This window comes from Chelonia mydas, chromosome 1 (assembly GCF_015237465.2).
Source record: "Chelonia mydas isolate rCheMyd1 chromosome 1, rCheMyd1.pri.v2, whole genome shotgun sequence".
Lineage (NCBI taxonomy): Eukaryota > Metazoa > Chordata > Testudines > Cheloniidae > Chelonia > Chelonia mydas.
The window spans coordinates 162,423,996-162,450,681 of record NC_057849.1 but is presented as its reverse complement, the minus strand read 5'-3'; the positions used below and the strand labels follow the sequence as shown (position 1 = coordinate 162,450,681).

The window sequence follows — 26,686 nt, the reverse complement described above, 5'->3', positions numbered from 1 at the left end:
TTTATCTCCAGCAAATAAAACAAAGTCTTCCTTCAATTTTTTGGTGCGGTTCTTGTTTTCTGAAGTGTAATGCTGGAATGAACTCTCTTTCTAAACAACCCAGGAAATACAACATGCATTTTCTAAGTATTTCAGGGGTACTCACTTCTAGTTAAAACAAAACAAACATTAGAAAACAAAGCATTAGGAAAGTGCCCTGATTTGCTGAAATTAAAGTAAGACTGTAGTAAACTGTAAATGTAATAAAACTGCATCCAATACATTATTTCAACACTATCTTTGGGGAAAAAAAACAACTATAGAAATCTGGTTGACACAATAAAAGAAGAAAGAAAAATGAAGAGACTTATTGTCTATATTAGATTAACAATTTACCTACTGAGAAGAGATAAAACAAATAGGATGAACAGATTTTAAAAAGTTATAGCAAAACTTAAAAAATTTTGTATACCTACTGCAAGTCATAACTTAACATGTCTTAGCTCTGTTGTACTCCCTTAACTATTAAGAAGCTGACAAATATAGAAGGTATTTTAAAAAAAATGTGTGTTGTCAATCATTTTGTTTATCTTTAATAAAGCTTAAAACAAACAATATTTTGGTAAAACTGGAAAAATGTATCTTAGGAGACAATTAAATATCTATAATCCTCCAAGAACAAACCTCTCTAAATTGGGTTTTATTTTGTTTTCCATCTCCTAATTATGCTAGAATGGACACTTATTGTGACAATACATATTTACTTCTACTGTAGTAAACAAAAAAGACTGCACTGGTCAAAATAAAGAGGGTAGTAGTAAATCTAATTTGACAAGACAGAAAGAGAGAAAAAAACAGGGCTGTTTGTTTTTCCAAGAGGACAACCTAATAAATCATTTTTACCCACACATCACAATTAAGACAGACTTCTAATTCTAGTTCTCTCAATGTCAAAAATTATAGTTTTTTTAAAAAGAAAAAAACTCTCAAACTGATATGGCTTTAAGGCTAATAAGATATTAAAATGTGATCGTGTGTTGGAGTAGATTTTAGGATATTTTATTATTCAGTAGAAAAAAAAAAGTCAATTTTTGTGGACAGCCCTCCGCAACCACATGGGAAACCCAGGCGCAGAAACAATTTAAGGGAATTAGTTCCATTGGCAAACAGCTGTCAGTCATTAAGTCTAAGTGCTATGCTCCATCACCAAAGATAATTTAGACAGTGTTAGTACCAAGAACAGGGAAAACTGGTTCTGCTCTCCCTGTCAAAAGTTACTTCCTTATCCTAAAAAGGAACAAGGATGATTGCATTAAATAAGCCAAAATGGTTGAGTTCAAAACAAAGACTTGAATCTGAAGTAAGCCTCCATTAATACTAGTATGAATTTAGTATCACCCTGGACTTTTAGAAACTATTCAGAAACAAGAAAACATGGCATACATTGACATATAAACACAAAATAACTGGTTCATATTTCAGTTTTAGGTCACCATCCTAGATAAATAAAAACAGTGTCTTCACACAAACAACCAGAAATATTTTTCTTCTATATTTGTGGCTAAAAGTGAAAAATTAAATTACGATCATATTCTGATTGTAGGAAAGTTACAGAAGTCATATAGTCAAACCTTTGAACTTCCTTTCCATCGAAATAAAAAAATCCACATTCTAAGAATTTTTGGACTTGAGGTTTAAGCACGCTGTGTAGTTTTTCTGCCTTTCCGCCTTTAACCATTTGATGATAGTCAAAGTTCACCATTTTGATATCAATAGCATGTTCAGAGGCTTTCAAGTGGCTCTGATATCAGGAAAGAGAGAGGAAAAAGTATAAATATACCAAGCAACAAACAGGGTGTTGGATTAGTATAAGCCAAATATGCCACCAATGTTAAGGAAGTTATTAACTCCATTTGTTCAGTATCTTTACATTATCACTTTTTCTAATAAAATGAGACACTTTATGATATACTAACCCAAATCATTCTAATAAAATATAAACCAAGACTCTAAATGATTACAACTGAATTTTTGTGTTTTAATTTCCAAAACCAAAATCAGATTTAGATTCTACCTTCTACTTTAACATCATTAAAGCAGTGTAAGTATTGCAGCTTCTTCCACAAGTTAAGGTATTAGTAAGCTCATCAACCACGGCAGGGAAAAAAAACCATATGTTGACAAGTTGTCTGGTTTTAGAACTGAGGTTTGCAAACAGTGGCCCATGGACGAGTGACAGTCTGCGGGGAGCTGGTTGGTCACATAATGCCTACTCTCCTTGTTTTCAGCTGTTAAATTACATTTAAAAAAATCCAGCTAAAGTACAGTAACTGATTTCCTAATATTATTTTTGCACGTAAACAATTGCTGTAGTTGCCACATGTTATGTGATCACAAAAAGATGGGGAGGAAGCCTGCAGGATTGCAAATGTGAGAGTGACTCCAAGAGATGCACCCATGTGACCGATACTGAAAAAGTTTGAGATCCCAGGCCATAGACTGTTTCTTTGCAGCTTAATTCTACACATAGCTTATTTGTGATCTTAAATTGCCAATCTGCTCTGAAAAGTGACTTTGTATAAGTGGCACTGAGGGGGAGTTCCATGTTTTTGTCTCAATGCCTTCTGAGCAAATTTGCTCTCTTTACAAGTAAAACAATGGCTTTTTTTTTTTAAATGTACCAGACTGAAAATTCGTCCTAAAATCTGAAAGTCATCCTGGGTTCTTTCCTGCCCACACATCACCACTAAAGAATAAAAGAGTCTGCAAACCAAATTGTGATCTCAGTCACATTTGGACAACTCTACTGTTCTAATGGAGTTTAGAAGTTTAACCAAGAGCAAATTTTAACTTTGCCATTGGAACTTAGTTAATAATATTAGCCAAGAACATGCAGTGGCAGTCAAAAAAGAAAACAGAATGTTAGGAACCATTAGGAAAGGGATAGATAATAAGACAGAAAATATCATAATGCCACCATATAAATCCAGGGCACACCCACCCCTTGTATACTGTATGTAGTTCTGGTCCCGCATCTCAAAAATGATATATTAGAATTGGAAAAAGTACAGAGAAGGGCAACAAAAATCATTAGGAGTACGGAACAGCTTCTATATGAGGAGAGAGTAAAGAGACTGGGATTGTTCAGCTCGGAAAAGAGACAACTAAGTTGTCTGTGTGAAGTTGTTCAGAAGTCTGGAATGTTAAAAGTCGTGCTCATTAAGTAGTCAAAGATAAATGCAATTTTTTCAGAAGTGAAAATACACTTGCAACACTTTTAACTAAAAATGCCCATTTTGAGATCACAGCTGGTGACAGTATACCAATTAAATGGGACATCATTTCCAGCACTATTAATATGCAAGTCCAACGGTAGAAGCAGTGAACGAATACTATAGTTGTCATCGTACGTAAATAATGGCTTTTATAAGAAGAAAAATTGTGTTTCCTTTTTAAACTTATTCAAAATTCAATGCCTATTATTCTTAAATCAATATAAATGTATCCTGGTAATACTGGGGAACAAACAAAAAAGAAGCAATAGACATTTAAATGAAGAGCATCTGTAGTTAGGAGAAACCTAGGTAGAATAAAAATAAAGACTAGCAAAATTCTTCTTATGTAGGGTATCTACAGAACAACAGTTGAGTCCAAGAAAACATTTCCCCACAGCACACTACTGAGGTGGACTTCAAAGTTTTATGCTGCTCCCTGAAACATGGCATTGATACTGTTAAATAGACTAAACTAACCATTTTTCTGTTCCACTAAGGCAGCTCCTACATTCCTTACAATTCTCTCTAAGAGTACTATGTAAAAAAGGATGATCAAAATAAACTTTTATACTGTATTAACAGCATCCTATATTAAAATTAGATTAAAAAAAATAACTCAACTGACATTTACAATGAAATAAAATTTTCTGTACCCCAGACACACAATACTGTCATCTTCAGCTTAGTTTTCTTTCTATTGGAATTTCTTTCTTGGTATTATTTTAAGGTTAAATATATTTTATAGATATAACTGAGCATCTTACAGGTGATTTCATAGTCTAAATTGGTAATATAAAATTTATTTACAAATTAATTGTAAGTAATTATAAAGATAATTACTGAAATGAAAATTATCTCTGCTGTGAAAAAAAGATAATATGAGAGAAACTGGACTGATATTACAGGCTATTCTCTAATTAATTGGAATCCAGGAGAATCTTATTCAACTATATAAATCGGCAGCAAGAAATCTTGAGACTGGCCAGTTACAACCAAAATGCTGGTCTTCTGAATAAGTGCTAAAAGTTTAAAGTTCAATTAAACTATGAAATTATTTTTAAGCCTCAAGTGATGTAGTCATTTGAAGTTCAAGAAGTCCTTTTCTCGATAGTCTAAAAATACATCCAGGAATTACTAGAGCAGTATTTGGAGAAAAAATTGTTTACTTGAAGCACACTCAGTATTAAATACCAAAATGTCTGTTGCCTATATACTAACATTAGAATACAGAAGTTATTTCCTTTAGACATAAACAAGTATTAAGGGAAGATAATTTACAATTTCTTATCAACAGGCTGCCATATTGCTGTTATAATTTTTTAAAAGAATGCTTATTTTGGCTAACATGCTCAGACATATTGATTGTCATTAAAACTATTTTAAAATCCATTTAATTGTATATATCCTAAGAAATGCCTCTGTGAGCTTTTAGGATCCTGAACTGAGCAAAATGGGAACAGATTTATTTTAACAATAAGCAGTTACTCTACTGTATAATACATCTGTTTTATTCTCTAATGACTATTTAACACCCGCCTAAGGCATAAGCCAATTCTGAGAACATACAGGGCATGCGATAATCATAATACTTACCTGGAAGGCTTTGCTAAGCATGTGCTCCCCTTCTTTTGCCCCAAGTAAATTTACAATAATTTGCTTGCCATATACATTTTTAAGTGTTCGGAAATGCCTGTTAACAGAAGAAAAAAAAAATCCTTACTCACCTTTTGGCTAGTAAGAAGGTAATATAAATCATCATCTTCTCTTAATCAACCCTTTCTGAATAAAGGTCTAGAGTACAGTGTACTTTTATTATGGCAGCCATTTTTATTAGAATTTCTCTCACGGAAGTGATCCAGCCCCCTGATACCAAGTGACAATTGACTGCTATTTATGTAGTTCAATGGTAGCAAATATTCTACTTAAGAGGAAACATTTGGCCAATACCAACAAGTTACATGGGGTTTAACCAAACATTGTTATATACAAGTATGAAATGAAATTCTAAACTCCAATTTTAATATAGAAGTTGCCAAATAAAGATTACAAGATGAACTGTTAAGCACAGGAGTAGCCCACTGAATTTCAAAAGGACTACTCACATGCTTTGCTGAATTACAGCTTTAAATCAGTCAAACTACCTGATCAGAACAGCATATTAAGAAAAATGCAAGCCACTATTTCACCTGTCAAAAGCCGGTGCATTTGCTTCAAATCCCCTTGACATTCTGACACGATGGGATCCCACCTTTGACAAGAAGAGTACGTTTACTTACATACTTGAATTTGTGTGTGTGTGTGTGTTCAGCTATCTGCTCTCCAAAATCCCTTTTAATCCTATTTCTGTCATACATTATTCCTTCCATAATATGTGCTTCTTTCTATTGGTTCATTAATGTTTGTAACTACTTACCTGCAGACCAGGCTGCTCCCAAAATAATGGGACAGATCCACGAATTTGTATGAAGGAAGACACACTGTCATCTAGGAATATCACCTGTTGAGAAAAAGCAGTAATTTTACTGGGGAATTGCAGAAACAAAGCAGTCTTTTTTGCATTATCTAAACACAGTGAATAAAATACGTCTAAACACGTTGCATATGTCATAGTATAAGCAGGAGTAACAATACTTGTTATTTTAAAAAATTCATATTAAATGACCTATGTGTCTGATGCCTCAGAATGCACAACTTGAATAAATAAGTATTCAATAGTAAGAAGATAGACTATTCCACAGGGACAAGTTTAATGTGGTTTTAGAAAGAGGGTATTTTTCTTTTTAAATTAAATCCTGCTCCAAGTTCTCATAAAAAGTGTTTCTCTGTAAAGATTTTTTTAAGACAGCAAGGCGGAGTATATTTACAACTTTTTAATTTCACACCACTTTTTAATATATATTTTGGTAACATTTAGACAAAAAGCATACATAAGACTTAAGTTTTCCATTTTATTTCTCTTACACACAATCCTATGTAAGAATCTTGGAAAAACAGACAAAAATATTTAACCTGATTATCGTAATTTAGTTTCTAGGAGCCATTTCACATTCATCTTTAAAACATCCCATAAGGCTCTTTTAAAGTTTGTGAAGAAGCTTTGATTTCTCTTCCAGTATTCAATATTCACTCTTATTACATAACTGAACGTTTCCTTATTTCTGTAAGTTCTTAGAACACAAGAGTTAAATTTGGGACTTACGATGGTTTAGTTACTTTATTTCCATTATGAGATGCATGTTTTTAAAATGACATTGTCAAGTAATGAGTTAATTTAACTCCAAGATTTCCCCGAAGTGTTAATATTTAGCCTTAGGTTAAAAGCAATAAATTTCAAATGTTATAAAAATAAACGGCGATTTATCATCTAATAAGTAGCTTATTGGAAAAATATGGTTCAAGAAACTTGACTGCATACTGACCCCAATCCTGCACCTGGGTGTCAAAGCCAATGGGACTCTGCACAAGCACGCACAGAGATTCACCCAGCTATGACCTACCCACATGTATACAACTGCAGGATCAGACTCTTCATAACAATGCAATCAAAAGTTTCTACCACAGAATAATCTATAATTGTCATGAATTACAGTATAGTAATAGTTCCAAATTTAGGGCAAAATCCTCAGTGTAAATTGACTTAGTTTCATTCACTTCAAAGGAAGAACACCAACATATATTAGCTATGAATCTGGCCCACAATCTACTGCCCTGGAGCAAAAAGCCATAAGTTGTTTACTATCACATTGAGTACTGACAGATGGGCAATATAGTTAAAATAATATAGCATACCTGTTCTGTTTCAACAAAATTAGCAACATGACCATCATCATTTGTTCCCCGTACATTAAACCTGGTCCCAGCTCGTTCACAGCTTAGTCGTGAAATGAGGCAAGCCTTTGCCTGTTTGTGAGCTGCATAAATTGTTCTAATCTCTACTCCTCCACACATGAGACGCAATAGCCAGTCATCACAGTTCACACCATAATGCTTAAGAGGCAAATGCAGTGATTGGTTCCTATCAGAAATAGAAGGGACTCAAATTAATGACAATGAGAGAGAAATAAAAAAATGGCTCATTTTGTTTAGGCAACTGCTGTCTTATTTCTGAAATTCCACACTCAGTATAAGGAACGTAAAGAGGAAAGCTTTCCATAAGATGCACAGTTTCATCCACAACTTCTATTTAAACATACTTGACATACCAAAACCTTCGAGAAAGTAGCTGAGATGTCTGTAGGACAAAATTGTGCATAGTGAATTTTAATGGACATAAAAACTGACAACCCAGAATCTTCGGTTAATACTGCAGATTCTCCTATCCTTTCCTAGTAATGTGATTATCCTTTCCTAGTAAACCATGGATTAGCAAGTAGAGTTTTCATGGTCATTCAGTCAGTCTCAGAGAAATAAAACCAGAATGCCAACTGTGGGGCTATTTTGTGTGTCATGTGTGACCCACCAACTCATTTCATATAGGCCACCCAATAACCAATTGGTACACTGCTAACCACGACAGAATTTGGACTGGCTACAAACTGAAAAATCTGCGTGTACTCCTTTAACAATTTCTTGAGACAATTTCCCACCCCCAAAAAGCTTATTTTAAAACCGTGGAACATGTTACCATGTCAGAGATCCTGAAATGAAAGAATAATTCAACAGGCTTTGGGGCATCTCAGTTTTGTTCAAATGATGTTCGCTTAAGCTAACAGTGCTTGTTTTCTTTGAAGCACCCTATGACGTTGTCAGTTTACCGCCAGTTAGTCAACACTACAACCTAATGATGAAATTCATTGATCCAAACAACGGGATAGGTGATTATGAAGTGAATCCAGGTTGTTAAACTACTGGTTATGGGATTTTGTAATAGATATACAAGTCAAAAACTATAACTTTGGTGTTATTACTGTGTTAATGTATGAAGTATAAAACTAAAGGAGTAACAAAAAATGAATTCACTTAGTCATACTCCAGGTAATGTTCAGTGTTAACTACAGGTAACAAAAACAATGTAATTACAGTAGTAAGTGTTTTATAAGCAATAGTATAGACACTATAAGAATTCTCATAAAACAAAATATCTAAAGTAGTATTTTAAATTACTAATATGACAGTCACAATGGTAATAGCAGCATTTCATTAGTTAATTCAAACAACTTTTCTAAACACTGAAGCAGGGTTTGTATAAGTGGGGATAGGGGACGAGAGGAGAGAAAAGGTAAAGAGGGGTAATAATGCAGAGTGCTGACATGTTGTAACATCACATTCACAATGTTCTAAAATTAAGTACAACTCAAATGAAAAAATCATAAACTGGATAGGTCTGTGAGCCAACAGGAAGCACTTTAAAAAAAAAATAAATTGTCAGTATCTGGTAAATAAGATTATAGTTTGCAGCTAGTGTTTGGCTTTTGTACTCCTTTGGAGTGAGAGATTCACTTATAACAAGAGAGAGAAAGTTTACTGAATAGCACAAAAAGATATGGTCAGTAAGAGAGATGGTTCTCAGAATATTTTATTGTAACCACAACTAATTTCTTAAGAACTTTTCTCTTAACACTCTCAATGCATTAGTGGTTTATTTTTAGTTTAGTTGTTTATTTTAATAGTGTCACCATTGTTTTTCAAAATGCATACCTGGCTTTTAGCAAGCATTCCAGAGAAATTTACAAGTATTTATTAATGAAACCTCAAAAATTCTGTGGGTTGGGTATGTATTATTTTGCAATACAGTACAAAGATATGCTCTGTTGAAACAGGAGATTGGGAACGTAAACAACATTTTTCTTCGGGGAATCTGACAAATGGATTTTATATACAAAACTCTTGGCAAGATTAAAATGTGTATACAGAATAGTACTTTTTAAAACTGATTTTTAGCGTTTAATTTTCTGGATATGCAAATCTGGGTCATTTAATCTATTTCACATTGTAACTAGTGATTTACTGGCTAGCTACTGAAGGCACAAAAAGCAGGTGATTTAAATAAAAAAAAGAAAGTTAAGGATGCACAGAAAATTTAAAACCAAGGTGATTTGAATAATATCAACTACCTTGATGGTCCTCTAGCATGGTGATCTTAAGCCTTAAATTACTAGCCTATTCATATAGCCAAAGCCAATTTCCTGGGGTATTGGCACGCAAAGATAAGAATTCTACTGGAATGTGTGTGTGGAGACACTCCTGGCCTGACCCATCTCCCCAAAGCCCCGATTCCCCCCCGCCCCATGTTTTCTATGCTTGACCTCATACTACAGCTCTTCCTTGTCATCCCTCTATCCCCAGTTCCCAAGGAGTGGCAAAGGGTAGGACAGAACTGACACAGAAACAGAGCTGCTCTCAGCTGAAGGTGCCACATCAGTGGAAAAGTTACAGCAGGTGGGAAACAAGTAGCTTTTCACCTCTTCTAATGTGCACATACGTCAATGGGGCAGTGTTGAGTCTTTCAGTAGCTGTAGGAGGGTTACCTATATTCATGCAGCATCAGAAATGGAAGAAAGGAAGGCTAAAGGCAGGGGAGAATAGAAACTGAAGCAGAACCTCACCTAAGAATCATAAGAACAAGTATACTAACGTTCAAAAATTCTAAGATTTACTCTTAAGAGTTGTAATACTGTCCATAATTTCTCATCATTGGCACTAACTGACCCATTGGTTTGCAGTCGCAGCAGAAATGAAAGCAATAGTACTTGTTTTATCAAGAATTACATATATAAAAAGCCACATACCTTTTATTTAAAACTTCCTTCTACAAGGAAGAACACAATGTAGTAAACTGTGTAATAAAGAGCTGCAAACGAAGAGTGAAAGCAACATGTAGCTTCCAAACGACAGAGGGAGTATCACAGTTTTAGAAACAGTGCTCAGAAGTAAGAAATGCCCTTTGGAATCTCCCATCCAATACCAGTTTTCGATAGAAAAGCAATGATACATTTTACAGAGGTTCAATCAGTTTCTTCAGGCAACAAAAAAAGCAAAATGTTACATCGTAACAAGCGTTTTGATCAAAGTACAGTATTGTGAGTTTTCACAACTTGATCTTTTAGTGAAGACGACACGCCAAACTGTGTCGGATTTTTACTGTAGAAAATGTTCAAACTCACTTTTATAGGAGTCTGAAATAAAATAACATGGAATTATATATGAGCCCATTTTAACAATCAAGATTTTCAGGACAGAGTCAATGATCAAAACTTGCCGTAGATCAACATGTACACACACTTTACATGCATTACATTATGTCAGGTCTGGCAAAATGCATTATCAACTCACCAGAAAAATCTATTGTCAGTGGTGTGTTCTTGCATGCTACGATGAGCATTAAGACTAAGATCTAAACTGACCCCAGTAGCAGACCATGCAAAATAAAAATTCCCCGAGTTCAAAACTTTGCGCACTTCTGAAATACGATCTTCATCTGAAGGGTCACTTCGTAATGATATGAATTCAGTGGAAATAACTCGAAAAACTTCAGATTCTTGAATCTTTCCCACAGACATACATCCTGTGACTAGAACCAGATAATGTAACAAAGTGTCTCCTGTAAAACCAAAAATATAGTTGAGTGATGAATTCTAATTACAAATGTTTTAAAGACAACTAGTGATTTTCAGCCTTTTCCCCCGTCCTAAACCCTATTTACCATTTCAATATAGCCAATGGTTACATCCACCAAGCTTCGTTCCATAGCTCGGGAAAATTTACTTACTCTTAATTTTTAACCAAGGCCATTTCTTTTGGTATTCTATTTTGCATGAATATTTTGACATAGCAATATGATAATTTTACAAGTCATAAAACAACTATACATAGTACTATATCTAGTTTTGGGTTAAGATTAACTTTGTTCATTAAACAGTGAAAATTGAACTCAGAGGCAGTACAGTGAACCTTGCCATGTGGGTGATGTTGGAAGATACTGGTGTTCTCTTCTTGAACAAGTATACACATGCACCCCTAATTTGTGAGCTCTCAACTTCCCCTATGGAAGTCAAGGGATTGCAAACAGGGGGAGGGTATTATTGAAAGCAAGAAGGGTTGTGAAAGTGGAAGTTATTTTTGTTTACTCTTTGTTTCTGGTAATACTCACAACATGCTAGGCACAGTACAAACACTAAAGGAGGCATAATGCTTGTCCTGAAGATATTACACTAAGGTTTCTTACAGAGACAAAGAGGCTCTCTCCAAGTAATAAATAATCACTTTTTTCATTGTTTTTTTTAAACTCACCCAGATTTAACCTTAATACACCTAAAAGTCCATATGCATCCATTACTTTGGAGTATGTGCTCTTGATTGCCTCTTTCTCTGCAGATACTATAAAAAAAGAAGATAAAGTCACTATTCTAAAAAAAAAACAAACCCTTTTGACTTAACAATGTAGCTCGGAAAACAGTTCCACTCTGAACTGGAAATTTAAGAAAATACAGCAATAATGCTTAAGGTATCTGAAGCTCTTAGAAAGTTACAACATTCAATTATATCACTATTCCTAAGGACTCCTAACAGCATTTAGTGACATTTTAAAACAACAGCCACTCTGTCTTCTGGGGATTAAAATATATTTTACTTGTGTTGCTATGTGAAGATGAACAACATGCCTTCTATCTTTGCTAAGCTTTAGCAAGTCAGTGCTTAAAATAGCGAACACTGCCAAATTTTAAGACTTACTTATAGAAAAGTCAACCTTGAACCAAGACACAAAAGGCGGGGGGGAATAGAACTAGTGAAGTACTACAGTTTTTCAGTTACTGGTGTTACTCAAGCACCAGACCAAAGCACCCTTTCCCATCCTATCACCTAAACAAACTGCTGCTGTTTTCTGATGACCTACAACAGAAAAAGCGGGAAGAAACAGAACTAGCACAGTGGCAGAAAAAACAGGCCACTAGATTCAAGACAATGAATTTCTTCAACAATACACCACCGTCACTTCGCTGCCATCAAAGCAGCAGTCGCACCCTGAAGAAGTTTCAAACACACTCAACCCCATAATCACAGACTCACAGAAACGAAGGGATGGAAGGGACCTTGAGAGGTCATCTAGTCCAGACCCCTCCCCGAGACAGGACAAAGTATACCTACACCATCTCTGACAGATGTCTAACCTGTTCTTTAAAAATCTCTAATCACCGGGATTCCAGAACCTCCCTTGATAAGCTATTCCAGTACTTAACTGCAGTTAGAAAATTTTTCCTAATAGGTAACCTAAATCTCCCATGCTGCAGATTATGCCGATTACTTCTTGTCCTGCCTTCAGTGGATATGGAGAACAATTCATCACTGTCCTCTTTAAAACATCCCTTACCATATTTGAAGACTTACCTCGTTCTTCTCTCAAGACTAAACATACCTAGTTTTTTTTAACCTTTTCTCATAGGTCAGGTTTTCTAAACCTTTTATCATTTCTGTTGCTTTCCTCTGGACTCTCTCCAATTTGGCAACATCTTTCTTAAAGTGCGGTGCCCAAAATTGGACACACTACTCCAGCTGAGACCTCACCAGTGCCAAGTAGAGTGGAACAATTACCTCCCGTGTCTTACATATGACACTCCGGCTAATACACCCCAGAATATTACCTTTTTTGCAACTGCTTCAAATTGCTGACTCAGTTAATCTGTGGTTCACTACCACCCTCAGATTCTTTTCAGCTAGACTGATGCCTAACTAGTTAGTCCTGATTTTGTATTTGTGCATTTGATTTTTCCTTCAAGTGTAGTACTTTGCACTTGTCTTTAGTGAATTTCATCTTGTTGATTTCAGATTTGTGGAGGTTGTTTTGAATTTTAATCTTGTGCTCCAAAGTGTTTGTAACCTGCCCCCGCCCCAGCTGTGTGTCATTCGCAGGTTACATAAGCATTCTTTCTACACCATTATCCAGATCATTGTCCTTATTTTGCTGCTCTCACACTTTCCTTTCCTTAGAATCATGAAATCCATCATTTAATTATAGTTTTCATCCAAATTGCATCCTACGTTCAGTGTCGCAACCAGTTCCTCCCTGTTAGCCAGAATCAAGTGTAAAATGACTGTCCCCCTGGTTATTCCTCTACCTTCTGATACAAAAAGCATTCAAAGAATGTATTGGAGACTTTATGTTTTGCAGTATTACCTAACCAACAGATGTCTGGGTAGTTAGAGTCCCTCATCGCTACCAGGTCTCTTATTTGGGATATTTCTATTATTTGTTTTAGAAATGCCTCATCCACCTCCTTCTCCTGACTTGGTGGGCTATGGTAGACCCTTACCATCATGCCACCTATGTTTTCCACCCTCATCCCCCTTTCATCTTCACCCAGAGACTTTCAACTGGTTTGCCTCTTACCTCCTTCTGGACCTCAAAACAAGTTTATATAATTCTACAGACTGTATGGACTACCCCAAATTGAAGGGAAGGGGGAGAGATAGCTCAGTGGTTTGAGCATTGGCCTGCTAAACCCAGGGTTGTGAGTTCAATCCTTGAGGGAGCCATTTAGGGATCTGGGGCAAAAATTGGGGATTGGTCCTGCTTTGAGCAGGGGGTTGAACTAGATGACCTCCTGAGGTCCCTTCCAATCCTGATATTCTATGAAGGGATGTAAGTAGGAAATATCGCGGAGCAGTAAACTTCAACTGTGCTGGAAGGACCCTGTGGTAGTTGCTTCATACAGGATCTTGGGCTGGGACCCAGTTGAGAGGGAGGGCCGGGGTCCCCTTACCACATCCCCTTCAGGGCTGAAGCCCAGATGCAAGTGGACGCCAGAAGATTCCTGGCCAAAGATCAGGAACCAGGAACCACAATTGCCTGGTCAGGGAACCAAGGGGCTGGATATCATGTGTGCTAAGCAGTAGGCCACTGGGCCCACAGAGCAGCCTATTGCAGTTTACAAATACACAACTTATTTCCATGCAATTTGTTGGGCGTGGAGAGGATGAAAGAGGTCTATAGTAAATTAGGTAAGAAGCATTACATTTATGTAGCAAGGGGCTGACAGTTTCTGAAGATAGATACTTTGGTGGCCTTAAAAAGTGTAACTCTTACCCTTGCATCTAGTTCATTTAGGACCAAGTACTGTTCCTGTTTACGTCAATGGCAAATCTCACAGTATTACTACCTCAAAAGGTTTAAAAAATTACGTGTGGAACTACAAAAAAATCATGAGAGCTTTAATAATTTTAGAGTTCATTTTGTGCATCTTCAGGTTTTTGAGCCTTTAGGATTTATGTTTTCAAGCTTGTCTTTGTAATTATGAGGACTAGAAACACTTGTTTTTGAATTACAGCATAGGTTCTAACATAATTAAGTGACTCAAGGAGCTGAGGCTTTAGAAAAAATGTCATTAGAGTTGGCAACGTTGCTCCTCTTCAATGGGAGCAGGATGGGTTTCATTAAGGAATACATCTGCAGGTTATCTTTAATGCTTTGCTTAAAAGAGTGAAATAACAGATTGAGCAATTTGGAGCGTAGTTTGTATCTTCACTCTGGAACTAATTAGGCATGATTTTTAGTTTCACTTTCATAGTTCAGTACATTGTGGTGGTATTATTCATTGCGGAGACATTTAAATGATAGAACAGCCCACACACATTTCGAGATTGTGGGGAGGAGGAGTGAGTCAAATAGGAAAAAGATCTCAATGCAGTAATAAAAAAATAAAATAAAAAAAAACCCCAAATATTTTCAGGTCCTAGCCATTACATTTTAATACTGAAAACCAGTAAAAACACTGAGTTCTGAATAAAGATACATCGGAGACAAGTGCATAAAAAGATACCTGTTTGAATAATACCACTTCAAGTTTACAGTTCATTAATCTGGAAAATTTAAATTATTTCAACTACTGTGCACTACAGTGGAAACAAAACCACAATCAGACAAGTGAATATGCAGATCAACCACATGGTTTTTACTTTATATTATCACAATCAACAAAAACCACCTCTTCAGCAATTTTGATTTCTTGGTCTAGTTGTCAGATTACATGATGAAACATACAGGCCACCAAAATTACTTTTATTGTTAAATGCCTTATCCTCTGCATTGTACCTAAGCAAATTTGAATGGCTGGTTGAAAAGTGTATTATCACATGGATTCTTATAAAGTTAGAACACATACCTTAAATAAAAAGGAATTTATATAAAACGTTTAAGATAATACAAATACGCTGAAACATTATGACAAATATAATCTAAGTAGAAAACCATAAGAAAATATTAAGAGACGCTGCACATTTTGTATCTAACGAATTATAAACAAACTTTTATATTGTGTTATTTCAAACCTAACACAGGATCATGTAATACTGCACCATAATCAGGCTTGGAAGGGATTAGATTTTAATTGGTAAATGTCAGTTTCATGGTACACATACAAACCAACGGAAAAAAAATTTCCACCAATGACCATCAAAATTTACAGATAGGTAAAGTAAGAAAAATGCTGTTTGAGAATTCAGAGTTTGATTTAATGTTGTTTATTTTGTATATTCTGACATGACAATTCAACAGCTATAAAGTTTTAACTTTAACATCTACAATCATTAAATATTCTGACCCCCCCCCCATAGTTTTGCACACCTGTGAAAATTTAAAATTGAAAAAAATGCTTAAAAACAAATATTGATATCCATCAAAATTATTAAAAAAATAAAAATTGAATTCTTCCAAACCTAACCATAATGAATCCACACAAGGGGAAAGATTGAAGTTCAGTATACAACCTTAACTGTCATTTTCTGACTGGGGAGTTTAGCCATGCAACCTTAACTCTTAATATAATTTTCATCCCTCTGGATTTTAGTATCTTTCATACAGCCTGTATTTAAAATGCTTTGTACAAGTAAAAAAGCAAACTCTGTATATGGTATAAATTTAGAGAAAACAATGGTGCAGAGACATCGTACAGTGAAGAAGAGAAAAGCATTCACAAAAAAGTTTTAAAGGTGATACAACGATAGATTGTGCATAAGATACAATCAGATATTTACAATTTTTTTCTTAGAATTACCATAATGTATGTAAGGAATAGCTTAAGACAAATAACTGGAAAGAGACGGGAAGAGTAACTACTACCGCATATTAGCATTTTATTCAATTAAAAAAACCACAGTTGAGAAAGCTACATACAGTTCCACACTTACTACTGATTTGTTTTTGTTTTAAGCTCTTTTCATTAGACAAAAATACCAGGAAAAACAAGAGCAAAGACGAAATGGACCAAAGGATCTTACTCAAGCAAATATTCCCAAATTTTGAATTAAATTTATATAAAATGAGCAAGAGATTCTAACTTTAAGCACCAATCTCAAGCAGACCAACATCAGAATCCATTAACTAACTCAGCGGTGGCCAACCTAAGCCTGAGAAGGAGCCAGAATTTACCAATGTACATTGCCAAAGAGCCACAGTAATAGGTCAGCAGCCCCCCATCCGCTCCCCAGCCCCCAGTGCCTCCTGCCTGCCGGCAGCCCCCACCAATCAGCGCCTACTCCCCCTGCCCCCCCAAAATCAATCAGCTGTTTCAGATGCGCAGGAGGCTATTTGGGGGAAAGAGAAGAGAAGCGAGGGCATGCAAGGCTCGGGGGAAGGGGCAGGGGCCTGAGCAGCGAGCATCCCCCAGCACACTGGAAAGTTTGCATCTATAGCTCCAGCCCCAGAATCAGTGCCTAGGTAAAGAGCCACGTATTAACCTCTGAAGAGCCGCATGTGGCTCTGGAGCCACAGGTTGGCCACCCCTGAACTAACTGATTTAGGAGCTCTTTAAAATGAGCTATCAAAATCACATGAAAAAATATATTTATGTCATCCATAACTTCACAGTGCATAGACTCATCACCTATATTACTTATTTAATTCATCCCTCAAAGAAACATTTTTCTTCGTTCTGAATAGTTACATTTAAGTCCGAGGGGGAAAATCCATTAATGCAAAGTATTTCTCTTCCTCTTGGCTGCATCTATAATTTAATCCCTCTAAACTGTAGATACGAAATGAATCTGGATTCATGAAGCTTCCAGATAAAGAAAATAACTACAGATTCAAAATCTATAAGTTATCACTGTTTCATTATTTAATCAGAACAAGTGACCTAATGTTAAATAGTCTTGTTTGATTCCTAAGAATTTGAAACTATGTCTCAATTTAAGAACTAACCCCATCTTTCTTCTTCTTGTTTTGTATAGCGTACAACACAGATCTGAGCCCTTCCCTCCAAAAATAAAACTGCATGATTAGTTACTTAGCAGACCTACTGGAGTTTTCTACTCTTCTTCCCTTCCTGATTAACAGAACATCTATTGGGAAAATAAAATTTCTAGAAGTCATCTATAATTATTATCCTGGTTATGGTGCAAATGCTTTGTCAAAAAGAACCATCTTGCAGCATATTGTGAAGAGTATCAATCAGATATCTTCCAGAAAATTATTCTATAGGTGAATCCTCTTAACTGAGAATGTTTTATCTTTCAAGCTCTTTGTCGTGGGCTTTGCAAGCAGCTCTGTCCAAGGAAAGTGTAGCTGTCATGACTAGTCATGAATAGAGATGGTCACTGAAGTTGCTGGATCAAAATCTTTTGAAGCTTTGGAGGTGAGCCTTGAACTGAAAACAGAAGAGAACTAGAATCCAATTCCAGACCTCAACCTTCATTTTTTTTTCTCTCTTTTGAAGGCTTCTTCTTATCCACAAGTCAGCAGTTCCTCAAAATGTATATTTTTTTAATTTTTCAGAAATAGCAGCAATTGTGCGCTCTTTATGTTTGGGGGAAGTTATGGAATGCACTACTACTCCAAATCTCCAGTCACAAGAAAGGAAATAAGCAAAAGCTCTCCATTCCAATCCAGAAGCCTCCAGATGTTCCACACACCATGCAAGCAAGGGAAACAGAAGAAAGGACAGTCTTTTTCATTGCAAGAGTGTCTACAGAAAAGCTGCCTAAACAACTGGAAAGCGTAGCTGAAACAACTAGCAGGTGTAGCCAAATCAAAAGCACATTCCCATTTAAATCCAGTATAGCATCAGCTCAAACTACAGAAAGCACACACTATACTTTTGCTGGGTGCTACTGACAAAGTAACTTTTTGTAGAATTCATAGCAGGCAGCACTGCAGAATAAACTGTAGAAAAGGATTTTTCCCTCATAATCCCAAATTATGATACATTAAACATGAATACATGGTTGTGGCTTGGATTTAAAATGCACAGCAATAGGAAATGCAGTTTTATGTTCTCCACAACTCCATTAATAACCATAACTTTTGGGCATGTGTAGTGTCAATGATTGCCTACCCCTGGTGTAGCATACCTGCGGCACGTGAGCTGATTTTCAGTGGCACTCACACTGCCCAGGTCCTGGCCACCAGTCCGGGGGGCTCTGCATTTTAATTTAATTTTAAATGAAGCTTCTTAAACATTTTAAAACCCTTATTTACTTTACATACAACAATAGTTTAAAGAAAAGGAGTACTTGTGGCACCTTAGAGACTAACCAGTTTATTTGAGCATGAGCTTTCGTGAGCTACAGCTCACTTCATCGGATGCATAGATGGATGCTATGCATCCGATGAAGTGAGCTGTAGCTCACGAAAGCTCATGCTCAAATAAACTGGTTAGTCTCTAAGGTGCCACAAGTACTCCTTTTCTTTTTACGAATACAGACTAACACGGCTGTTACTCTGAAACAATAGTTTAGTTACAGATTAAAGACTGATAGAAAGAGACCTAAAAACGTTTAAATGTATTACTGGCATGCGAAACCTTAAATTAGAGTGAATAAATGAAGACTCGGCACCCCACTTCTGAAAGTTTGCCGACCCCTGCACTACACATTCAAATGAAATGTACTGAGCATTAGAAGAAATTTACAAGCTCCAGGACTGCCAGCCTCACAGTACACTGCACCTTCCAGAACACACAGGTTTTGAAATAGGATTTGAACTTGGACCAGAAGAAAGGTATGCAAACCTACTGGACACCTTTAAATGCCATCTTAGCAGAAGCCCATCACCCTCCCAGTTAGAAAGGAAGGGATAAAAGTATTAACCTTCTCCATCCAATTTACCTTTAAAATGCCACCTGAAAGGGTTTAAAAGACTCAGAGGCTTTTCAGTTGGACCCCTTTCACATCGCAAGCCTCTGAGTGTAACCCCCCTTATAGATTAAAAACACTTTTTTGTATATTTAACACCATTATAAATGATGGAGGCAAAGCGGGGTTTGGGGTGGAGGCTGACAGCTCGCGACTCCCCATGTAATAACATTGCGACCCCCTGAGGGGTCCCGGCCCCTAGTTTGAGAACCCCTGTTCTAATCATTCATTACCATGAAGCTATCACACTCTCTTGTATTGCTCTGCAGGGAGCCCACAAACATGCTCTCTCTAAGGTTCCCAAAACCAGAGGTTCTCAACATTTTTATTTCGGAGGCCCCACCTCCAGCATACTATAAAAACTCCAGGGCCCAGCGGGGGGAGCGCCAGGACTCCAGCTGTGGACCCCTGGTTGAGAACTGCTGCTCTATGACAGTGTTTTCAACCTTTTTTTTATTTGGGAACCCTTAAAAAATTTCAAATGGAGGCGTGGACCTTTTGGAAATCTGAGGCATAGTCTGCAGACCCCCAGAGGTCTGTGAACCACAGGTTGAAAACCACTGCTCTCAGAGCTTTAGCAGTAAACATCAGCATATCTACAGCTCCTGTGTTCAGAGTTTAGTTGGAGGCTGCCATATAATTATATCCCATTTAGTAAACAAAAGCACTTATACATTTCAATTTTTTAAAATAAGAGTTCTCATGAAATATTTTTGCATTATAGTGAGAGCAGCAATCTGATCAGGAAGATGACTTCCCTCCCTGCACCGCTCTAGTGAATCAACAAGGGAAGTGAGTGGAAGGCTGTCTCCACTCTTCAGTTGCCTGCAATGAGCAAAGGAGGACTTTCTACCATGGTGGGGCTCTATAAAATCCTCATTCACGTGAACACGGATGGAATCACAGAATCAAAACAACAACACGGAATCCAGGCTCTCTCCAGCACTAGGACCGCGGTGGCAGGTGGGCAGGGCAGGCTGCATGACTGAGCTACATGCAGCCACTGGAGGTAAGAGACCAACAGGTGTGGGGAGAGGGTTTCAGGGGACTAGGGCCATGAGGGAGCGCAAGCGTTTGGGGAGAAGGGCCAGCATCTGGGATTTAAGGGCAGCTTCTGAGAACTCAGTTCCTTGCGGTGTCAGTTTCACGCCCAGAGCTGCAGCTCCCGGGCAGACTCCAGCCATGCAACAAAACATTGATTTCGGGGAAGGGGTTGGAATGGGGGCAGGGAAGGGGTGGGAAGAGATGGGGCCTCATGGAAGGGGTGGAGTGGGGGCGGGGCCGGGCAGCGGGGGTGGGGGGGGGTCAGTGATGCAGCCCTCGGGCCAACGTACTAGTCCTCAAGTGGTCCTCATGGTCATTTGAGTTTGAGATCCCTGGGGTAGACGATATTGCCCTGACCTGTCATTCATCTCTAAAGATGATACAGGCACATCGATACCTGCATCACAGATGATCTTCAGTGAATTCCAGAACAGCCAGCCCTGACCAATACTGAACCATATTGGCATGTTCTCTACTCAAAACCAGCACTGTGCCTGAACGCCAAAGAAGCAGACTGGGCCGCTCTTACTATGACCTTGGACAACACAATCTCCCACAGTTCCCAACGCTGAAGACTTTTGACCATTTTACTGCACTCTTAATCTCCACCGCAAAGAAGAACATCCCCCAGGGACTCAAATCATCGTACACTCCATGCTGGACTGCAGAGAGCCAGGAGCTCTGTGATGTTCTCCTGGTGTTATCTGGACCAGTGATCTGCTAGGTCACTCCAATCCTCGACTCTGGGAGCCAGCCTTACCTTGCTCTGCTGTGAGAACCCCCACTCCCGGGCTGTTCACACACAGCCTCTAGCATGCGAACTGCTCCCAGCTACGCGAATGTGCGCTTTTGGCCAGCCGTTGCTTGGATTGTGCAACCGAATGACACTAGCCAATAGTTCCGGTCCCAGACACAATCCTAGGAACCTCCATCTTGTACTGTCCAGTTATGCCCGCTGGACGCTGCAAGCTTATATGAGTTCGTCAATTTAACAAAGAAATTGATATGCACCAGGCTTGTTATCCCAAGGGGAATCTCTGACATGCTTGAAACCAAATGCACTGCTTCAGGTAGAATAAAAAAACAAATTTATTAACTACAAAGACAGATTTTAAGTGATTATAAGTCAAAGTACAACAAGTCAGATTTGGTCAAATGAAATAAAAGCAAATGCATTCTAAGCTGATCTTAACCCTTACAAACTTAGATGCTTCTCACCACAGGCTGGCTCGTTGCTCTTCATCCAGGCTCTCCCCTTTGATCAGTGCTTCAGTCGCTTGGTGGTGGTGTTTGTAGATGGAGGTGGGAGAGAAAGAGAGAGAGAGAGAGCATGGCAAACCTCTCTCCCTTTTATCATGTCCTTTCTTCCCTCTTGGCTTTGTGCCCCCCCCCCCTTCAGGCTCAGGTGAGCATTACCTCATCTTAGTCCCAAATTGACCAAGGGAAGTGGGGGGCGGGGGGTGACTCACTCAAGAGTCCAACAGATCCTTTGTTGCTGCCTAGGCCAGTGTCCTTTGTTCCTTTGAGGCTGGGCTGGGTTTGTCCCATACATGTCCTGATGAGGCGTGAAATGCCCCTGGAGAGTTTTTGCCTGGGCTTGTTTTAAGTTATGAAGACACATTTTCAGTCTCAGAACTATATACATAAAATTACAACCTATAACATTACTGTAACAACAATGCTCAGTGCATCATGAGCCTTCCGAAGACACCTGACATGACAAACTGCATTGGATACCACACAACCATATTATAGGGATGAACATGGGGGTACAGGGTGTTCCCCTGAGATACACAGCATCACAAGCTCCGCCACAATTATGATGACTGTAGAGACCTAGAAATTGGAAAAGTCCTCCTGGCATCACTGGATCCAGCAAGGCAGAAACAATGGCTTGAATGCATAGGTCTAAACTTCACACGCTCGAGCAGACATGCCTAGTACTTGCTGAGACACCTGGGGGCTGCAAATTCCCACATGCCACTAGGCTGCAGATGAAAAACCAGTGCCCTCACTGCTCAACTTTTGTGGACATCAAAACACCCAGTGAACAAACAGTATTGCAGACAAGTCCAGCATTGACTTTGGCAGATGACATCCACATGCCCTCCAGCATTCCAATGGTCTGGACCATTCACAAGTAAGGAGATCGATACAGCCAAGAAATTGGGAAAAGCAACAGGAAAAGACGGTATCCATCCTGAGTCCACTGGCACGGAAATAGATGATGCAACTGTTCACCAACATCCTGAAGACCAGTGAATTCCCCCGTGTGTGGAGAAAAGCCAAGCATCCGATGCATCCGATGAAGTGAGCTGTAGCTCACGAAAGCTCATGCTCAAATAAACTGGTTAGTCTCTAAGGTGCCACAAGTACTCCTTTTCTTTTTACGAATACAGACTAACACGGCTGTTACTCTGAAACATATCTCAGTGTCATTCTTGACCACACACTCACCTTTCATGACTATCTTTAAAAAGTAGCCTCTACACTAAAGCCAAGACTCACATCAACATTATTCAGAAGTTAGTGAGAACAAGCTGGGGATCAGCTGCCCCAGTACAACAAACATTGGCCTGGGCCCTGGCATACTCAGTTGCAGAGTACTGTGCACCAGTGTGGACGAGAAGCTTCCATACCCAACTTGTGGACAGGCAGCTGAATCAGACCATGTGAATCATCACGGGAACTCCAAAATCAAAACCTCTACCATGGCTTTGTATTTAGCAAACATCCATTGAGTTATCCATTGAGACATAGCCACAGCACAAGAACTTAAATGCACCAAAAACTACCCAGACGTTCCCATCTGGCAGATTATGGATAACATGCCCCAACAATGCCTGAAATCATGAAAACTCATGACCACCTCATGTCTAGGGATCCGGCCTGGGAACGACAAAGCATCTGGACCCCATCTACCATTCCAACCAAGCTTATTATTAATGACTCAACAAGCCGCCCTCCCGGTTTCAACCTGCCATGCAGACTTTGGACCACACCGAGCTGCATCTGAACAAACCATGGAAGACACAACTACTTGGTGCACAAGTGTAAAATCAAAGACTCACTTTCATGCAACATCCAACATGAGAACATCCAAAGCATCACACACATCATAATTCAGTGCCCCAAACATGGATTCAAAAGTGAAATGGATGATACTCGGCATACCACAAAAGAGGCCTTGAAATGGCTTATAGACCTACAACTGCATCTACTGAAAGTCATTCTGCAGATGCCAAACACTCATAAGAGATTGTTTTTGAATCATTTAATCAGTGAATATTTTCATGTGAAAATTACACTGATCATTTTATATGGTCTTCACTGAATATTTATAAAAGCAACTGCTTTGTAAAAATAGCTTTCTTCAAAAAAATTTTACTTACTAGTAATCTAAGATGTACTGCATATATGCAAGTTTGTGATTTCTTAACAGGGCTCAGAAATGGAAATGGACAATATATTATTATAGAATGTAACAAGACAAAGCAATAATACAAACAAAACTGAAGATGAAGAAATGAAAACCATCAGAGATCAGAGAGAACAAATAAATTTAGAAAATAAATAGAAATGAGAAATATGGAATTTTTGTGAGGAAATACAGCTGATTAGTTGGAAAAATAACAGCATGTCATACTCTCAGAGGAAGAGGAATTTGTATTATGATGAACAAAATATAACTAGGAGTAGTGGGATTAAATTAATACAGGAAAAATGTAGGATAAATGTCAGGCAACACAAACTGACAGTAAAGTCATTTAAACTGTAGAATTCTCTCTTAAGCAGGTAGAAAAACCTTGCCATTTTACTCATTTTAAAGCAGACTGAACACTAGTTCCTGTATAAAAGAGAATCATCTAACACTGGGAAAAGAACAGACTATGTGATGTAACAAGTCATCTTCTGTGAGTTAAGTAAAAATAAAAATATACTTGATAGAATGCATTTTCATGTCAGTCAACTTTTCACATTGTACTTAATAAAACATATTGACTTACAGAGGACAGCCACAGCTCCAGACTCAAACATGAGGCACTCTTCCTTATTTCTGGTTTCCACTATCACACTGAATGGAGGTGGATCCAGTTTGTGATAGACACGATATCCTTTGCTGAAAGCCATTTTTCCTTTATCAGAGGCAGCCCTGTCCAATACAAGACCATCTTAGTGAAAGCTTCCTGTACCTTCAGTGTTCTCACTGGAAAGCAGTCCCAATTCTTAGCCTCACTCAGGTATTTTAAGAGAGTGAGTATCTAATTGGGGGTGGTGTGGAGAAGAAGGGTGAAGACGTGTCATGTCATGAGGAAGACAGACAGAACCCACACAAGGACTGAATGATTTCGGCTAAAGCTCAGTTTGCTCAGAAAAATGTATTCAAGGGATAATTTATAGACAAGCATTACAATGAGTTGGCTTTTAGAACACAAGCACCTAAATAAGCAACTTTTAAAAGAGCTCATTTGCAGATTTCACCAGGTTAACAAAAACCATTTCACAAACATTTATTTAACAGACTATGATTTCTTGGATAAGAGGGAGTCATTGACAAACATACCACACTGAACAAAAAGAGTGACAACTACCTAATGATGAAAGTGGGCGACCAGGAGCCCAGACAGGTTCAATTTTTAGCTCTATTAGTGACTCTGACCAAAGGGACTCTGCCAGTAGTTTAAGGCCAAAAGCTGTTTATTTTTACAAAACTTAGTGATGACAGACATGTTTTTGGTACTACTGTCGTTTTAACGGATGCAGGTTTTTGTTGTTGCTTGTTTGGATTTAAACCTTCCCCAACAGTATTTACTATGACTCAATCACTATGACACTGGGCTAGTGAAATTGACTAGAAACCAGAAGATGAGACTATAAATAAAAGTGAACTCAGAGTCATTAGGCTAATTTTAATCACACAAAACAAAAAGGAAAGGGGGAAAAGTACAAAAGGGGAAAAGCAAATAAAGAACACTCTATTTTAGTAATCTAAGGTCTTGTTAGTAACAAGGATAAGGCCTTTTAAAAACATCTGGGTTACCTTTTATCCTAGCAGTACCGCCTGGGCCTCTCCATTTCTCAATTCCCTTCTCTCGAAAGGGCCCGATATTTACCTGTCTCCTCACAGGGGGCCAGCGGGCACAGAGCACGCTGCCATGCTCGGATGGGACGCCGGGCAGCAGCGGCAGCCCAAGCTCGGATTATTCCCCTCCCAGGGCCGCGGAGGGAGAGCGGCAGGGCCGGAGCGGCGGGGAGGGGAAGGGACGAGACACGGGCGAGCTCACCCCGGGCCGGCCCCCTCGGGGCTCCCTGGGATAATGCGTCCCTCACGCGGGGGAGGGACGCAGAGCCCCCAAGGCAGGGACAAGCAAACCCGAGAGCTGGGAGACAAGCGGCCCTGCCCCTCCCCCGGGGACGGACGGACCCGGACAGACCCAAACACCTCCCCCGCCGGACAGACAGACAGACAGGCCGAGCGGGTGGCGCTGATGCTCAAGGATCCTCCATCTTGTGCAGCTGCTGCGGCGCCACTTCCCTCAGCCCCGCGCCGGTCGCACCGGGGGCTGAGCCGCGCAGCCTCGCCCCTGCCCCTGCCCCGGGCGACAGCGTCCCCGTCCCCGTCCCCGTCCCCCGCAGGCCCCAGCCCCTCACCGGCTTCGCCGCCACCTCCAGGGGCGCCTCCTGCTGCGGCTGCCGGCGACAGCGGCTGCCTCACTTCCGCTCTGGCCCGACCAGCTCTTCCGCATTGCGCCGCCCGGGACCGGAAGTGGGGGGGGGAGCGAGGGAGAGCTGAGCTGCGCGTGGCGGTGGGTGCTCGAGGCGGGGAGCTGGGGCCGTTGCCTCGCTGTCACGTATGTAGGCGCTCACGAGCTTCCACGTGGAGGGGCGCGCGAGACACCCCCCCTCACATCCCTGCGGGGTGTGGTGCCCCCCCACCCACCGCGCCTCAGTCTGCAGGTAGGGGTGGCAGATTTGTAGAAATTTTGGTGGTGCCCAGCACCCATCCGCCCTTCTCCCAAACTCCGCCTCCCCACCTGCCTAAGGCTCTGGGATGGAGTTTGGGTGGGGGAGGGGGTCTGGGGTGCAGGCCCTGGGCTGGGGATTAGGGTGGAGGAGGGGTCCAGGGTGCAGGCTCTGGGATGGAGTTTGGGTGCTGGGTGCGGGCTCTGGGAGGGAGTTTGGGTGGGGGAGGGGGTCTGGGGTGCAGGAAGGGGTGAGGGGTGCAGGCTCTGGGCGGGAGTTTGGGTGCAGGCTCCTGGCTGGGGCAGAGGGTGGGTGTGCAGGGGAGGTGAGGGGTGCAGGCACTGGGATGGAGTTTGGGTGCA

The 26,686-nt window shown here is 39.5% G+C and overlaps 1 protein-coding gene across 18 annotated transcripts in view; it reads right to left on the bottom strand.

Annotated features, from left to right (window-relative positions):
• The window catches only part of SYNJ1 (synaptojanin 1), a 108,267-nt gene extending 82,103 nt beyond the window's left edge, over positions 1-26,164 (bottom strand). For 12 of the 18 annotated variants that reach the window (XM_037905050.2, XM_037905063.2, XM_037905083.2 and 9 more), the window contains exons 1-9: positions 26,013-26,163; positions 24,368-24,513; positions 11,484-11,570; positions 10,527-10,794; positions 7,044-7,269; positions 5,668-5,751; positions 5,441-5,502; positions 4,848-4,944; positions 1,611-1,780 (exon numbers count right to left, since the gene is read on the bottom strand). In XM_037905050.2, coding sequence (XP_037760978.1) covers positions 1,611-1,780; positions 4,848-4,944; positions 5,441-5,502; positions 5,668-5,751; positions 7,044-7,269; positions 10,527-10,794; positions 11,484-11,570; positions 24,368-24,513; positions 26,013-26,107 — 1,235 coding nt within the window. In that variant the 5' untranslated portion in view covers positions 26,108-26,163. Of the gene's footprint in view, positions 1-1,610; positions 1,781-4,847; positions 4,945-5,440; positions 5,503-5,667; positions 5,752-7,043; positions 7,270-10,526; positions 10,795-11,483; positions 11,571-24,367; positions 24,514-26,012 lie in introns of all 18 variants that reach the window. The other 6 variants (XM_043538277.1, XM_043538278.1, XM_043538280.1 and 3 more) reach the window with 1 other exon arrangement.
• Positions 26,165-26,686: the final 522 nt, after the last annotated feature.